Genomic DNA, 18,243 nt, shown 5'->3' with positions numbered 1-18,243 from the left:
TGGATCCGACTGGATCTTAACCCCCTTCTGTTTTCTGCTTTATTTTCAGGTCACGAATCAGGTAAGAAGCCTTTATTTGAGGTAACCTTTAGTCTCTGCAGCTTTGGGCCCGTCTCCTCTCGTTTTCATGTAGTAAAGGCTCCTTCTTGTCCAAGGAGAGTGCCCCCTTCCTTCCCCACGCGTGTGTGCGCTCAGTCGTCTCATGTCGGACCGTACTGGAACCTCTCCCGTAAATATACTGTATGAAAGAAAAACAAACAGTAAAAAGAGAATAGTTGCGGGTTGGTTATTACTCCAATGAAATCCCTGATGTTTTTAAGGTGGGTTTTAATTCATTGATTAGTGATTAAAACATTAATTTTGTGCCAGGTATGGACCTGTACATGGTGGCTTTGGGCACATGTATGGATCTTCTTGCATCACTGTGTTGTAGTCTCATTCTTCTTTGGCTGACCATAGAAAAGAATGTAATGTTACCATATTTGCACGTTGCTGCTTATTCATGACAATATGTGCGTGCTTGGTTGTTGCTGTTTTTGTTAGCATGGTAGGACCCACGCTAGAGAAAGGAAGCTTGTTCTAGTGCACAAAACAATGCTCCCACTAAATAAGCTCTCTCTGAAAGGAAATCACACATAATCCAACCCTGTATCATGTTGTCAGTAACAATTTTGAGCATCTTTAACAAGCAGTAGAGGTCAGTTGCTGATTTCAGCAGGCCTGTTGATAATGTTAAAGATGGTGTTTAAGCAAAGGGCTCTGAAGCTTCCAGCAGCAAAATTGTATTCTTTAAACTATATTATTGAAATATTTTGGAAACTGCAATTTTCTGTGTGTGAAGATTTTTTGTTGTTGTGGTTGCTGCAATATAAAAACTGCATCTGCAGGAGAGTGAAGGGTTATTTGATGCTGGGTCATTTTGTACTAAATAGTTTCCTAGTGCAAATAATTTTACAATTCTTACAGTATTGCTGCTGTGGAGCAAGTTGAGAAGTCTGTAATCCCAGTCTCCTGAGTTAAAAATGACAACCTTTCCTGGGACCTCATCTTGAACATATGCTATAATTTCCTCATGTATCTTTTTTTTTTTTTTTTTTTTTAATTTGGAAATTCAGAAACTAAATTCTGGTTTGGAAGAAAATAAGTGTCAATAAGTTCCTAGTAAGAATTTCCAATTCTCTGACTTATTTTGACTTTACAGATGTTGAGATGAGCTCATCATGGTACAAATTAAGACCTCAGCCTTAAAGTAGCAATCGAGGAGGAAAAAATAGTGACATTTTTTAATCTGAAATACCTTGTATCACTATGTGTTTATGTTGTATGGAGAAAATCCTCTAAGAATATCAAATGAACAGTTTTAAGTGTGTTTAAAATCCGTCTGTTTTGCCCATTGGTTTTGCATTGGTGATGGCTGTATCAGTTGTAGATGATCATGGATAACAGGAATTTGTACTCCGCAAGGATTTTCTTGTTCCTGTTTCTGTGTAAGAAGGGCCACTTGAAACCAGTTAGACTTAGATAGACTTCCTCCTTCACTGTGTTTTCCAGTCTTGACTGAGCAGGGGTTGTTATTATCTAGACTGAGAGATGTATATTTAAGAAAAAAAAAAGGTGGGTGTTGAATATGAAAATATGAATACACCTTGCATTATTAATTGTTCTTTTAATGTCATCAGTACAATGGTGAGCTGTGTAGCAACAGGGCTGTTAGTCATAAGTTATTCATATCCTGCTTGTGTTTAAAACAACAATAATAGTAATTTAAAATTCCAATGAAGTTGCAAACTCATTTTTAGAAAACCCTGTTGAGTTAATTGCAAGGATGGGCATTTTTTGTAGTACTCTGTACTGTGCTCTGTAAAATATTCTAGAAGTCTTCAGGATTAAAAAAGTCCAATGGTATGCCTCTACAAAGTGTAATGTTTGTGTCTGGTAGTCGTTTAATACATGTATTTACACAGACATCTAGCCAAGTGCCAAGTGTTTCTTCTCCGCTTTGGTTTGTTTGTTTGTTTTTTGCTATTTGACTTTTTTTTAGTTGAGTATTAGACTATCCCTCGTGCACACTACTTTCGTTAAAGTTATTGCTAGCTGTGGTAATGAAGTCTTAAACTGAAAAAAAAAAAAAAAAATCCAGTGACCTCTAAGATGCATGGATTCCTAGTATTAGATTGTAGTTAGAACTGTCATTCCAATTTAACAAATACGCTGTTTTGAATATTGTACCAATCATTTTATTCCCTTTATTAACAGTAACTAGTAGGGAAGTGTACTAAATGCAGGTTCATTTGCTTTGACTATGTTCTTACCATACTGTGTCTTCTCTGGTTTTGAAATACAGGCTGTAAATTTGAGGCTTTCAGTCTTTGTGGTAGAAAGCCAGATGATAATGGAAAAATAATGGTATTTCTCAGTTAGAGGTGTGTGAAGTCTTTCAAAAATATCTCAGAAGTTTTTCTCTATCTGAAAATGTTTATATTACAATACAAGTACAGGAATTTGTAAATCCTTAATGTATATAGAAGCTCTCTTTTTGCATGTGTTAAAATTACTTGACAGTTCAGAAACTGGCTGGTGAGGGTAAACAGGAATATTCTTTCTTAGCTTTAAAGATTTCCAGTGGCAGTGGAAATCTGCCACGTATCTGTAGTGATGTTTTCAAGAGAGAAGACCGTCGTTGAATGCAGCACACAGTGCTGGTTGTAACGAGTGAAGTCAGGAGTGAAATGTGCCATGCAGTGCTAAGTGATTGGCACAGTGCTTTTTTTCCACCTTCACTTCTACAGTCTGACAGAATGAATTGTTGTCTACCTCTGATACAGAAAGAGTTGACGATTCAGCATTTGCAAAGCTCCACTTTGTGTACAGTGATGACAGGGAATGGTTCCTTCTCTTTGACCTTCAGCTGGGGGGCCTGACATGACCAGTGCTACCCTCCTTCCTGGATCTCTTATAGGATTTTCCTGAGAGAAAGCAAGAAAATCGTGTTTGTTTATTACCACATGATGTTTGTGTATTTTGCTCCCAATTTCTTCTACAAAAAAATAGACTGCATGCAAATTTTTTGGAGTGAAAAGATCAGAACATAAGCTGATTGTTCTTCATCATAATGTTGCTTCAGTCTGGCTTGCATCCCACAATTGATTGCCTAGGAAGTGTAGATTAAGAAAAAGTATTGGTGGATATTTTTCTTGATGTCCCATCTTTTTTCATTCTCTCTTCCCTTTCTTCATCTTACACATTCTAAGAGATATCCCTACTTCCTGGATAAGATAACATTTCAAGTCATGCCTTCATTATATGCAGATAAGGGTAGAGTAATTGACTGTATCTGATTATGAAGCTCAAGCACTGGCTTCAGGTAGCTCAGAGTTCAGCTACTGAGAGAGCTGGCTGTGGCTTGAATTTATTTTGCCACATAGGGCTTAGTTGCTGGTTCTTAGTTACCTCCAGCATTATTTTTAGGGCTTTGGTCCTACTTTTTGGGCGGTTTTGAGTTTTTTAAGACATTAAGGTATTGAGAGTCAGCTACATAAAGAAAATTATTTTAGCTCATGAACACAGTTGAAAGCTGTGACTTGAAAGTGACAGGGACAATAAAGATCACAAAGCATAGAACAAATGGCAGAAACTGGATAAAGCCAGTCTTTATCCATTTATGGAACACCTCTCTTCAGGGTTCCACGCAAATACAGAGATGAATTAAGTATCTTGGAAGCAGGCCGTACTCTTCCTAAAGATCTTTTCATTTCCTGGACTCTGAAACACTATCCCACAAACTTTCCCAAAGAAAAGCTGTTGTGATCAAAACAATTGAAAATGCGGTGTGCACAATTCCTGACGTGTGTTGGGAGGTAGCGCTCATAGATTGAGGTACTGTCTTGGTTTGAAAGGATGTTGGATGTGGAGAAACACAGATGTCCTTCTGAAAATGCATAGCTAAACTTAATTTTTTTTTCAGGTGAGGGAGTGGAGTTTAACTCTTCTGTGGTAAGCAGAGTGAAAAATAGTGGAGATAGTATACATGCTTGAAAAACAGCCTGTTATTACTAGTGTAGCCTCAGAAGGTGGAAAACCAGGACTCAGTTTGTGTCTTTCTGCAAAGACAATACCCCAGAAATCCTTTCACAGAGTCAGCAAAGGGGGAGTGTTGAGCCTGTGGAGCAGCATAGCAAAGAATAAGCACAAGGACCAATATGCAGGAATTACAGATGACTCACTGTGAGAGCAGCACTTCATGAATGCCTTCTTCTAGTTTAAAATATCTCCAGCTGTGTAGCCCTCTTACTGAGTTCAAATAGGTAAGTATGTTGCACAGGGAAAATTGTAACTTGTTTTGGGGTTTAGAGTACTATTTATATGAATAGTTGAAAGATTGCCTTAGCTCATTCTTTGTATGTTCTTCAGTAATTGAAAGCTAAGAAAACCAAACTTCATTCCTCTATTTGTACTTGCCACTTCTGGTCCTTCTTATGTTCTTTTTTTGCTCAGTTTTTTAGTTCTTGTTACAAGGAAACACCTACTGTCTTGAAGACAGAATGGGGTGCTACAAAGTGGAAAACAAGTGACAGTTGTTCATGTCTTACACACTATCTTGTTGCACTGAAGATGCTGTTCCCCACTTCGACATTTTCCTTGCTTAAAGGACCAGCAGAGTCAGTAGAATCCAATTGTTGTTTCAGTAAAACTGTAAAAAAACAAATGTGTATAACAGCTTATTTAGAAGAGTCAATTGATCCAGCTCATCCTTGTTATTCATAAGTTTTTAGATCATGGGAGCAGGTCTTTTGTTTTTCACAGAGTAACACAGTATTGTGTTTTTAATCAGTGGGTCAGTATCAACACCTTAGGACTCTGCTGGAAACATTCTAAAGCTCTTGCTCACTGGTTTTGGAGGAAGCCTGGGTCAGCTGGTTCATCCAGATTTCTGCATGCTTTGCTTTGCATTGCTGCCTGTGGGATATGCCCTGGCTGAGTATGTACAGCAGTGCCTGGCCATACTGAGTGTTAAGTTTCAAAACTGCTTTATGGATGTGTTAAAAATATATACTGTGGTGGCCAGTGAACATACATTACAAGGGACAGAGAGTTCTCAGTAAGACAAGTCCCCAGTACCACAAGAACCACTTTATGTTAGGGTGACCAGAAAGGCTTCTCCCAGGATGCCATGTTCTGTTGTGTGAATCTATCCCAGTTTGCATTCCCTGTTTGGCTGTCAGCCTCTACCCCTCATCACTCCCCCAGAGCTTCCCCATTGGTCCCCATTCCCTAGTCCTGCCCTTTCCCCGCCCCTGGATAAAACTGAGCTGTGGGATCATGTTGGTGTTTGCCTCTGCACCCTTCACCAGCGTAGCAGCAATGAATGCTCCTGGCGGAACGCACGGAAATGCCCTTCTCGGCTCTTTGGTACCGAGTGCATTACTGAGCCCACCCGTGCGGCTGTGGGGGCACGCGGGGCCCCACGGAGCCGGGCAGGGATGGTATTAATATTCCTCTCATTTTGAAGAGCAGGAACATTAACTGTGAGTCAGTGTCGCTCTTTTAGATATCATAAAGTAATTAACACAGTTGGAAGGATAAGAACTTTGTGGGTATAAGTTTTCTCACGTTTTTGAAAAAAAATGTGCGATGGGCTGTATTCTTTGAAGTTGTTATGGGGTCCTGACGTATAGAACCTGAGGATATTAAAGAATTTGTAATAAATTTTGAGTTTCCCAAGAAAGTCTATTATAATGGAGCATTTCTTGTTTGAACAAGATCATACTGTAGCCATTCTAAGTGAGGAGTAGTTGGTAAAGAGGAATAATGCAGCTCATCTAAGTTCCAGCTGTCTCTTTGATCCTGGTGTGCCTTTTGACCTGCTATACAGAACTAAAGCTTTTACAGCTGCTACATGTGACTGATAATGACGCTGTCTCTAAAATTTATTGGAAAATTATTCCTTCATCTTAAGTCCATAAATGTCAGGATGAAAGAATGAAGAAATATATCCTTATAATGCTCCAACCATAAAATATTGTTTGGGTGGTTCTCTTATTTCTAGAAAGGAATTTCACTTCTGAAATAGACTTGGTTTCCTTACCTGCTTCTAGAAATGATATGTAAAGAATTGAAAGCAAAATATTGTGCATTTATATTTTTAATATAGATTAGTAAGAATTGCATACTTTAAGGAATGAATAATTTTCCCTTTCTTGATGATAATTCCATCAGCTACATTTTACTCAGTGTCTTACTACTATTTCGGGAAAAAATTAGCTTCAATTCAATAAAGTGCCAAAAATTCTTGTGCTTTAATGAAAAAGTTAGGAAATATTGATTGTCTTAATTGGTTTATTTTGAAGTTGTCCTTCCAGTTTCCTAAAGCCATAGAAACACTTCGTTTTTGCAGAGGAAGGTCTTAACTGTGGTTTTGTTGTGGTATAGAGATGCTTTAATGCATCCAGCAGAAGTACGATAAAATGTAGATGCTGTGTGTGTTTTGGTTTACATTTGTGCTTAGAAGAGGATTGCAACAGCTGGTTCTTCCCACCAGTAGCTCTCTGACTTCTGCATCTGTGTGTCTGGAAATATTTGTGCATTTTGCCAGTTCTGTGTTTTCACGGTTCCAACTTTTATACAAATACCACGGTAAAATGTGGAAAAATCCAGGTCTTGAGTATAAGGCCTTAGTATTTAAAATGTGATGTTCCTGAACTATTTGCAGAGGCTGTCCAACTTTAATTGCACTTAACTTTCAAAGTCCTATTTTGTTTCAGTTTTTATCCTCACTTAATTTTTACTTGCGACAAAGTAGAAAAGCACATTGCTACTTCAGACAATATTTCAATTGTGAATTTACTACTTAAGTTAGTAATAAATTTTACCCTTACATTGTCTTACCCCACTTACCCTTTCTATATCTCCATAAACCTCATAGATCAAATCTTCCTACTGGTTCCGTAACTGTGTTGGCAGTAGTCTAAACTCCTGAAGTCAAGTCACCTGGATCAAGGTGTTGCCTTGGTCCACTGGGTTTCCTTTCTACTTTTGAGGCTCTTTAAAAATAAATAAATAAGCATGAACACTTTTTGTGTTTTTTAAAGTAAATAAATCCCATTAACCTAAAAGGTAGCCAGTCAGAACAGAACATATTAAAGGTAACTGCTCTTTGCTTTTTTCAATGCTTAACAGTTAGTAGGCTGAAGTAGTGGTACCAGCAATGAAAACAGAATAGCTTATACCACATACTGCATATATAAAGTGCCTAGAAGTGCTTATTGTAATGTTTTTGCTGTTAACCAACATTTAGACATACAGATTTACAGTTTGTGATCGTTTAGAATAGAATGAGGTAGGTTGGAGGGGATTTCTGAGTTCTGCAGACCAACCATGCTCTGTTTAAAACAAGTTACTCAACAACCTGTCAAGTTCTGAATTTCTCAAGACACAGACTCCACAGCCTCCTGGACATTTTGTGCTAGCGTTTAACTATGTTTGTTATTTTTAAAATTTATTTTTAAATGCCTTCCTTATCAAATTTAAATTTCCCTGTATTTCAGCCTCTTTCGGTTGTTTCTCATTGTTTTACTGCATGCTGCTGAGTCTGTCTCCACCTTCTCCCTTAGCTAGTTATAAACAGTAGTAGTTGAGAAAGAAGGGCCCTCTGGAATACTGGGGAGGAAAAGGACAAAGTCATAGGAAGTGCAGATAAGGGTGAGGGGTGTAAAATAGTTTCAAAAGTGGCTTTTTGTCTAATGGTTAGCTGGACCAGTGAAAAAACAGGAAGTGTTTTTCGGCAAGGTCTTTTAAGACAAGAAGAAAAGAGACAAAAATATGACAACAATCAGTAAAAACAAAGTTGTAAAAAGTTAATACTAGATATGGACATGTGGGGGGTTTTGTGTTGCTGTTGTTCTTCCTGAGCTCCTCTTAAGACTTCTGTAATATAGCCAAGTATTTTTCTTTTTTTCTTTTCTAAGGTAAAAACTCAAAGACCTATAAATTAAGAATTGTCAGCAGTGTGATAAGCAGTGTCTGAGAAAGAGATTCTTATACTCTCTTGTGCAGATCTAGAGAAACATAAAGCTGCTATTTTATGTTAACTTGAGTACATGGTATCTGTAAGTCAAGAGAAAGTGAACAGCTGAAAATGAGGGAGCCTTCAAAGAACCCTAACTGTTCTTTACAGTAGGTATTTGTAGAATAAAATTGCTTGGATAATAACTAAATAATTGGAAAGGAAAACAGCAGAGATCTCTCCCTATAAGTGACACTGTCTAAAAAGTGAACTTCCTGCTGTCCTAAAATAGGAATGACTCCATCTTCCCATTCTGCCATCTATTGTTCATCTGTTACCCATCTGTCACTCTCTCTTACACAGGGGCTTATGCTGAGCTGTTTTAAAAATCTACTTAATAATTTTCAGAAGGATATTTCTATCTTTTTTTCCAGGTCTGAATTAAACCCTCTTGACACACAGAGGGATATCTTCTTTGCCTATTTTGGGTCTATCCTTAGTTTTTCATTTTTGGTTTATGATTCTGCAATAGAGTTGTTAGTCTGGTTGTGTGTTAAGATCATTGCTTGTCATACTAAGCCTATGCTCTTGCTGTTCTCTGTAGTGCTGACTATCATTTTTCATCATCACTCTCACTGTTTACTGGAAGTTAAAATTTCTCAGATTGTAAGGTTTCTAAGTGGTATGGTGACATGAATAATGAAAGGTGCCCTGTATCTATGGAGTTTTAGTTCTGTTAAATTTTTCATTCAGGAGTTTGAGTAAACCATTCTTGGGTTTAGTTAGCATTTTGTTGACTTGGGGTTTAAAGGGGTTAGTTTTATTTTTGTTGGTTGGTTGCTTGGTGTTTTTTTTTTTCTCCCCAGTTGTGTAGAAAAGGACAAGAGAACCTAAATCACTTATTTGTCCAGTAACTTAATGGGATCCTTTATCATTGCCTTTTCTAGTTTGTGGGGTCTTTTCCTAGGTGAGTGTTGGGTTTTTTTTATTTTTGAGGGTTTGTACCCTTATTTCATGTAATATTGCAAAATATCAAATGATACTGGAATGGAAAATAAAATTTTTTCAGTTGTGTTACTTTTCCTGCAGTAAAAATGATAGAAAGATTAGTCACTGGCTTAATAAGAGAAGGACTAGATGTACAAATAATATTTTAATGCACCCATATGTGTAGTCCTTTCTCTTTTGAATTTTTTTTTTTTTTTGCTATTCACAAAGTGGTAATTATCTTCACAATGTAGAAGATAATTCTCAATGTATGAGAATGTAAGTGCAAAATACACTGTCTTCTGTTTCATCAGTTACTAAATACTCGACACTTCCCCTTTTCCCCATGTTCACTCAAAGATCTATATATGCCACAGTGTACAATTAGCTTTTTCATATAGTTGTGGATGGTTACTGTGTGTGTATAATAACAACAGTTCCTGAATTCAGTTAGGTTCTTCCAGACTGACAATGCAAAGATTTCAATTTGTCTTAGATCATCTCTGTAGTTATTAGTTCTGCAACTGTTGTTGTGATGCCTAGTTTACTTGAGTACAAGAAGAATATCCAATTAAAAAGTGAGTATCCAATCTTTGTCTACTTCAAAATATATTACTCCATCATAGTTTGAAGGGATTTTTCATGTAAAACATACACCTACTAAAATGTGGTTTTGCTTCTAATGTCTTTTGCACATAGGAGCTCCAATGTGAGCACTGGTGCCAGGTATTCTGAAATAGTCATGGAGGCAAATAATATCATGTTTGTTCATATGTGCTCTGACTGATGGCTCTGATGATTAACACGAGTATTCAGTACTCTTCTGTTTTGTGACAGAGCACTTGTAAAATGGTTGAAATGCTTCAACACTTTGGTAAATAGTGCTGGGAGCATTTCCACTTCCCTTTCATAGAGACTAAATACATAAAACATGAGGATTTTGTGTGCGCTTGTGTGTTAGCACTGTGATTTATTCAGCCTTATTTATTAAAACTTGTATCTCTTTTATTCTCCTTAGATTTTAGAAAACATGAGTTGTTTTAATGTATTTCACATTGTGGTTACTCTGTTATGCTTCTGAAGATAGGTGTTTGGGTGTACTTGTTTAATGTTATGTTTGTGTTTTTTTCTTTTCCAGTTCCTGAAACAGTTGGGTATACATCCTGACTGGCAATTTGTAGATGTTTATGGTATGGAACCAGAACTGCTTAGCATGGTGCCAAGACCTGTATGTGCAGTACTACTTCTATTTCCAATAACAGAAAAGGTAAATGTTCATTTAATAATCAGTTGATTGCTGTTGTCCTAAGTGAAATGGGAATGAAAGTTTGCATCTTGTACTTTGGTGTCATATTAGAATCAAGATGAGACTCTACCCTTATTCAGGAGACTTCTTCATTGAAAGTAACACAAAAAATGCTTCCTTCAGAGCCTTCTGTTGCTAACCTTGCATGTATATTTCTGATTTCAAATCAGAATGGGAAAAGCTAATGTAGAAGCACAGAGAAATATGCCTCACATTTTTCTATTACAGGCAATTTAAGGCCTTTTTTAATAAGCACTGTGGAATGGCTCAATTTGCTATTTTTAGCAGAAAGCTGCAATAGCATAAGGAAAATAAGAAATAGGGTGTAGGACTATATGCAACTCCTTTCTGGGTTTTTGTCTTGTTACACTGACAATCCTTCAAACTTCAATCCACTTTCATTTCAGTCATCACATCAGTATTGATGTGGCTTTCACTTCTTGGACAGATGGGACATATTATTAAGATGAAATCCACCCCCCTCCCCGCCGTCTTTTGTTATGTTGGACTTTGAAGAACTTGATTTGGTTAAACCTTCAAGTGTGCTTATTTTGTGTCATCACATGCTTTTACATAGTGTGATTCATATTGATCTGTCAATTTATAAAAGTATGTCTTGGGGTGACTTTATGATGTGTATCCCCTATCGCTGCCCTATGCCCAGAAATTAACTTTGTGCCTTTCTATGCCTCTAAACTGAGCCTGAGAGGGGGAACGAAAAACTGAGCAAAACTTTTTCAAAGCAGTTTGCAGCTTGTTCAAGGTCACACAGAGATAGCAGGTTTTTTTCCAGCTGTGGCAGGGGAGGGAGGAAGCACCCGGCTTGCTGTTTTCCCAAGTCAGTTTTTTGGCCAGTGGTTCCGCTTCTTCTTCTCCGGAGAGAGACTGAGAGTTGAATTTTTTTTTTCCCTTCCCTGGAATTTTGGATTTTCTCCTTTTTCCACTGGATTGCTTCAATATTAGAACACATTGGGAGGACTTTCCACCAAGCCCCAGCTCTGAGGAGACCAAAGGGAGGGCTCTAACACTTTCCCAGGTTTTTCCTCCACAGCGGAAGATTTTATTATTTAGCATTATTTTCCTTTTCCCATGTGTTAGTTAAATAAATAGTTTTTATCTCTTTCACTTTCCTTTGAGGAAAATTTATTTTTTCCTGAACCTGGTGGGAGAGGGGTGGTTGTGCCTTCTCTCAGAGGATATATTTCTAAATTTGGTCAAATTGGTACAAAGTATTACATGGTTGTGATAAGGTCAGCCAAAAAGGTTGAAGTGAATCTGTCCACAATTAATTGTTTTAATATATCTCTCAAAAAGAATATGTAGCTTATAAGGACAAATCACTTAGCTATTAAAGCTTAACTTCTACAACAAAAGGTGTTTAAATTAGAGGGAAGAGTGACAACAGGTCAGTCTGCCTACACATTTGGTCCTGTAAACCTCTGCGTTCTCAGTTTCTCCAAAACAGCTATGCAGGCAGTCCTTTTCAAGCTTGATTTCAGCCACCTTGATAGTTTTGAGCTTAATCAGACTTTCAACTCACCTGTCTTCAGGAAATGTCCTTTCTGTCACCTTTAAAACTTTGTTTTCTCTGTGCTGTCATTTCTGGCTGGCTGTTTGAGCTACAGGTCTGAGCTCCTTTCGTGTCTGTCACTTTTCTTTTGACTCCCTGCTTGTGCAAACCTTCTTTTGGATTATGCTATGGAAGCATTATCTCATGGGAAAGAACAACCTTGCTGTTGTTCCAGAAGGTGTATCCAGTTTCATCCTAAAGAAGCACATGACAAACAAAACCAGAGAAACAAAGTATGCTGTGTTGCATCAATCAGTTGAATCTGAGAACCAGCCACGTGTTCAGCATGTTAATCCTTCTGAAACATAAGGGACACAAGTGTTTCTATCAACTGTTTAGCCTGGCTGTGTGAAGAATGAATGTTTCATGGGAGGTCCCAATATTCTAAAGCTTTTGTTGGTCAGTGTAAACTCCACAAGACCCTTGAGCATATTTCTAGAGTAGTTTTTCCCTCCTCAGCCTCCCTTTCAAAATGGCCTGTAAAATTACGCTTTTATTTAGTTTATGATTTATTTGTTTCTTGGCTGTGTCTACATTTGTGAAAGTGCATATTGGTTTTGCTGCTTTTGTAAACACTTTTCTCACATCTCTGTCTGTTCTTCTGTCTGGAAGTTTGGTTGTTTCATGGTTCATATATATCAATTTCCTTGAGCTTGCTTTTAGGGCAAGATACTCTTGTTAGCATACAGATAGTTTTAGGATTGTTGTCCACTTTAATGGTCAATGGCTTTCTTAGTCTTCATGGTAGGTTGACAAAGGCAATATTGTGAGTGTTTGTCATTTTGGGTCTAATGAATGAATAGATCCAAATGAATATACATTATGGGATATAGCTTAGGTTAGGAGGAACCTCTTGAGGTGATCAGGTCTAACCCTTGCTCAAAATCGTATTTTTGGTATTCTCAGTATTTGTATATTTATTTTTGCTGTGGATTTTATTTTGATGGGGGGGAATGAATGGCAGCTGTATTTTTTACTTCTCTAGTCTGAACTTTTTGTCCAATTAAGCTGTATGAAGTTTTTATCTCAATTAAGGCTATTTTTTGTTAGCTTGTAGATAAACAAAATTAAAATGGTTTATAATGTTCTTGCTATTACTTAACCTATTCAGAACATTCAGACAACCTGCAAATGTGGAATATGATGCTGGAAAAGTTTTTTTGGTTTTGTTTGTCACTGACAATACAAAGAGCCTGAGGGAAATTTCTCAGGAGTTTGCAGGAAGAGTTCCTTGATAATATTCTGCATTCATACTTCACTTTCATCATACTTGTATAAAAAGTGCATGTACTTCAATTTTTTTTTTCTGTCTGCAAAAAGACCTGGTAAAAGAGAAAAAGGAGGAAGCATTTGTGGATTTATTTCTTTCTTTTTCTGTTTGAAATGAAAATTTTAAGAAAGAAAACAAACAAAAACCCCTAACAAATCCAGTCAAAAAAACCACAATAACAATCCCCTCCTGAAAAGAACCAACAAACCACAGCCAACAACAACAACAACAACAAAAAAGCACAAAACTAACACATTTTTGCACAGTATAAAAGATTTTAGTCAAATATGGTATTTATAAAACAAGTACTTTAGATTGTTCAATCAAACGAAATTCTCTTTTTGCTACAGAAAATAAATATTTACTTTATGAATGTGGCTTTTGAAGGACCTGTTTTGGGGCCATGGGTGTTACACAAATCTTATTTTGTACTCCTGGGGAAAATGAAATGTAATAATGGGACTTGTAAAGAATGCCTCATGATGATTAATCACCTGAAGTGTTACGGTTTTCTTGATAGCACTTTGGCGCTTCTGTCCTTAAAAAGCCTTTAGTTGGATTGAAGAGAGATGGTGACATGAGCTTAATATTTCAGATCAAGGAAATGTTTTGAAAATTTTTGAGGTTATGTTAGATAACATATTCAAAAAGATGTTTCAAGTGTGAAAGCATTGGCTTAAGAAACAATATAGAGCTGTTCAGGTAAGTTTATTTGTTGGACCATATGTGTTAAACATTTCAAATGGCAGTATTAATTAGCTGTTGTGTTTTATAAATTATTTTTACTTTACTAATATAGCTATTTTTACTATTTGTGAAATGTCTTTACTTCTAGTATGAAACCTTCAGAACAGAAGAAGAAGAGAGGATAAAAGCTAAGGGACAAGATGTCAAATCATCAGTGTATTTCATGAAGCAGACCATTAACAATGCTTGTGGAACAATTGGGTTAATTCATGCTATTGCAAACAACAGAGATAAAATGAACTTTGGTGAGTTTTTTTTGGTTTGTTTTTTGTTGACTTTTCCCTTTTTCCCTTTTTTCCTTAACTGTGGGAAGCCATGGAGGGAAGGATATGTTTTGTACTATTTTCTCTGATTATAACCATTCATAAAGGCTAAAGGAGTGCATTTTTACCCATAGTTACGAAACTAATATTTAATCCTAATTTATGAACTAAAGCATTTGAAACATTGCAAACTGCAGCAGGCAGCAGTTCGCCTTGCTGTCAGCCTTCTGTGTTTTAAAAATACACTGCTGCAATTCTATCTTCAGGTCTTCTGTTGGATTCTGTAAGATGTGAATGAAGTTGCAATTACAACATGACACTAATTATGTCTTTTTAAAATTTTTTTAAGAAACTAATTCTTCACTGAAAAAGTTCCTTGAAGATTCATTATCTATGACTCCTGAAGAGAGGGCCAAATACCTAGAAACTTATGAAGTTAGTATCATGTGTTTTACTTTTGTTTAAAATGGTGTAAGAATTACTTGCATGAGTAGGTACTATCCTCAGAGGTTGACTCAGTGAAGCACCTTAACAAATTTGATTTTACAGTTAGCTTATGATCAGACAGTTGCTACAAAGGAAACTCTGCTTTGGTATTTTAGAGTATTCCTGCCTGTCCATAGCTCAGTCAGCAGAACGGATTTTGTCAATGTTCTCATCCATATTAATTCACTGGCTTAGTTTAGAATTACTTTGGAATGCATGAGAAATGTGTGCATAATCTTTTTTTTTTTTTTTTTGTGGGTTCAGGATGTAGTTTAATGGTTAATTTAAGCAGATTTGGGGCTATTGCTGAAAGGATGGTCCTTTTGCTGCCTCTTTTAATTTGTGCCTTCTAGTCATATCTCCATGCCTTTAGCAGTTGAGGCACACAAAGAGCTGATTTGGCTGAAATATGATCTCCTTCCCCTACCATCCTAAACCATGAGATGAATTAGCTGATAATGTGGTTGGCCACATCATTAGTGCTGTTTGAAAGTATGTGGCAGAAACATCTGGCCAGTGGTGGATGGAGAACAGTGCTGTTGCTCCTGATGGTAATGATGGTGAAAAAAAAGGTGCCATTACAAATTCTCAGATATTTGATCTTAATTGACTGTAATGAAACTGAAATATTGGTCTTCTGAGATCCTTGGAGGTGGAGATTATTTTTTTATTATCTGTATTATTTATTATAAGCACTGAACAAAAATAGTTACACCTATGGCATTTGATAAAATGAGGTGCAAAAACGGTTCTTATAACACTGAAAGTCTCTCATTTAAAGTCTGATTTAAATATATTTTAATTTTAGGCTATTCGTGTCACTCATGAATCCAGTGCCCATGAAGGTCAGACTGAGGTATTAATTTTTTTAAAAAGTCTTTGTTTAAATCTACTTTGAGTTGGATATAATTGACATGAAAGCAATCATATATTAAAGGTGTACAGTGAAATTGAGATTATTGCTTGGTTTTCAGTATTGTGTCATTAGTCCAAAATCAAGTGGGGGAAACCAAACTTGAAGCTTGGGGGCTTTTTCTTTGTTTATTTGTTTTGAGGGTTTTGGTTGTGGTGGTTGTTTGCATTGAGTTTTTTAGCCCTTATATAACATGAAAGATCTTTCTAAGCCTCATTTCAGAGTAAAACAGACAATAACAGAAATTTGAGGTTTTGATGTTGCACATTTGTAGGTAAGATGTAAGGTTCATAGTAATCATACAAGTGTAATGAACATTTTATGAGAGTTCAAAAAGTTTTAATTCAGGAAAAGAAATAGTCCAATAGTTGGTTTGCAACTGTGTATGTGCTGTTTGTATACAATTTAAATTCAGATAAATTCTCACTAGTATGTACGTTTATAAGCATTTATGCCCCAACAGGTTGTGTGATATGGAAAAAACAACCTGAAAGCTGACAAGAGGACCCTGAAATAATCATAAACTTGTACATTCAACATTTTTCTGCTTCAGTCATTCTAAGTCCATTTCCCATCTTTCCGGTTCAGATTTCAGTATCTATTCCACAAAAAAAAAATTGATTGTATTATTGCTAGCACTGCTTTGTTTGACAAAAAGAGAAACACTTCTATGTTTGGCTGTGGCTCCAGTGATTCATTCATTCTCTTCTTTTTAAGTACAGTAGATGACTTTTTTTTCTGCAGTGTCTTCTATACAATGTAGGAGAAAGCAAAGCAGTCCTTTCTGCTCCCCCTTGACCTGTTTGGAAATGAAAATGATGAGAATTGGTTTAACTATTTCTGTTATAGATACTCAACTTCCTTTGCGGTATTTTCTTTAAAAAAACACACTACTCTCTCTTCTTATCTTGTTCTCTAAATAAGTCAGGGTTCTATATTTCAAGAAGAAGCATCAGAACAAATTTCTGTTCTTTCCTTTTTTAAGTAAGAGATTAAAAAAAATCTGGTCTGTTTGTTTGGTTTTTTTTAATGAGTCCATTTCTAGGTATTCTTGGCCAGCTCAGAAAGAGCAATTATTCCAACAAGTTTCTGAAGACTGAATTTTTTCCTAAGATCCTTGTGAAATAGAAACTTCTTTAGTTATTTTGATGTACTGTGACGTTCATCTAGAGAATGTTCTGTCTCTGCATTCTTCTGGCAGATACTATGGAATGATTGGTAAGGAAAAATGTAAGGGCTGTCTGTTCTGAGAGTCTTCATGAAGATTCAGGAAGCACCTAAGTGGTGATGGAATCTCCTAATAATGGACAGTTAACTTCTTGAACTTCCACTAATTAATTTGTTTCCTGATCAAGATAACCACAATACAAAAGCGTACCAATTGCATGGAAAGATGAAGACTTTTTTCATAATAAAAAATGACAAGATTGTCTTAGCAACCATGCTTAAACACAGATACTGAATAGCTAGTTTCCTTGCCAATTATTTATTATTCCATTTTGTATAACTCTATCTGTAAGTAATTCAATATGGATATTCCTTAGACTGGCGAAATAACTTTTTCCTGTCTTTTTGTTCCCGAAGTAGAAATAGTACAAAGGCTGAATACATTTCCTAGGACCATTTTTTCAGAATAGTTCTCATCCATCAACCAAGGAGGGAAGAAATAAGCAAGTTTTGTTACTGGAACATCAAATTGTCTGGAAATACTGTCCTACCAGATGGTAGTTAAACAGGCAGCAGGGCTTCCCCCTTCATTGGTACCTGAGGAATTGCTTTACTTTAAAGAAAAACTCTTTTTAAACAAAAAAAAAAAAGAATATACTGTGAAGTAACTGAGAGTTGAAGTGAGTTAATCTCTTTTTCCTTCCACTGGTACATTTTAAATGTCACTGTGTACTCTCCACATAGTGGTTGAAGGGACTGATAAACAGCAGGATCTTGCAGGTGCTGAAGTTACAATATGCAGGTCATAGGAGGTTGTTGACTTGTCCTGTGGGATAAGTTGAGAATTTCTAGCACCTTTTGGGAAAGAAAGAAGAGAATCCCATTCCTCCTGCATAACCATTACTTGTTACGATTACTTTCCTGAGAATTTAAGGTTCCTTTAAGAACACTGGAAAGGAACATGGTTGCCTTCCTATGTCTGGGGTTTTTGACCATGTGCTCCCTCAACTGTCCAGGTAGCCAAGGCATGTTGCATAGAAATCTTTCCTTTGAGTTAAGTGGCTTATTTAGTTGCTTAATGATAGTGAATGCTGTATAGTTGGTGCTTTGTGAACAAATCTGTTTCTTACAGATTTAAAGATTAAGAAAACATGCAGGCCTACTTTTTCTTAGGATGATTAACTTGGCTTGTGTGCTTCACAAGAAAAGCCTGCTCTGTGGGTAGTTCTGTCCCTTAGGTATTGCATACTACTGTCCACTCACGTTTTTAGAAAGTCTTGCGTAAGATTAACTGTGTTAGGCAGAATAACTTCCAAAAGTGGGATGTATAGCAGTGAATTCCACTGATTTGTTTAGGAAGCTTTATAACTGCATTCAAGATTCGGATGTTTCCTTCCTGTGCAAAACACACCATCATACGATTGAGATAAAGTTAAATTTTCTGGAATCATGAGCTGCAGAAGGTTTAAACATAGCACAGAGTACAGACAAGTTCACTTCTGATAATACTGTTTGGTGGATTTGGAGGTATT

The 18,243-nt window shown here is 36.5% G+C and overlaps 1 protein-coding gene across 2 annotated transcripts in view; it reads left to right on the top strand.

The window, feature by feature from the left end:
- UCHL3 (ubiquitin C-terminal hydrolase L3) overlaps positions 1-18,243 on the top strand; it is a 44,258-nt gene that overhangs the window by 360 nt on the left and 25,655 nt on the right. The window contains exons 2-6 of one of the 2 annotated variants that reach the window (XM_069008945.1): positions 50-61; positions 10,128-10,256; positions 13,971-14,127; positions 14,495-14,580; positions 15,440-15,487. In XM_069008945.1, the coding sequence (XP_068865046.1) occupies positions 50-61; positions 10,128-10,256; positions 13,971-14,127; positions 14,495-14,580; positions 15,440-15,487 (432 nt within the window). Of the gene's footprint in view, positions 1-49; positions 62-5,349; positions 5,526-10,127; positions 10,257-13,970; positions 14,128-14,494; positions 14,581-15,439; positions 15,488-18,243 lie in introns of those variants that run through there. The other variant, XM_069008951.1, reaches the window with a different exon arrangement.

Source organism: Aphelocoma coerulescens, chromosome 1 (assembly GCF_041296385.1).
Source record: "Aphelocoma coerulescens isolate FSJ_1873_10779 chromosome 1, UR_Acoe_1.0, whole genome shotgun sequence".
Classification (NCBI taxonomy): domain Eukaryota; kingdom Metazoa; phylum Chordata; class Aves; order Passeriformes; family Corvidae; genus Aphelocoma; species Aphelocoma coerulescens.
This window is presented reverse-complemented; position numbering and strand designations above follow the sequence as displayed.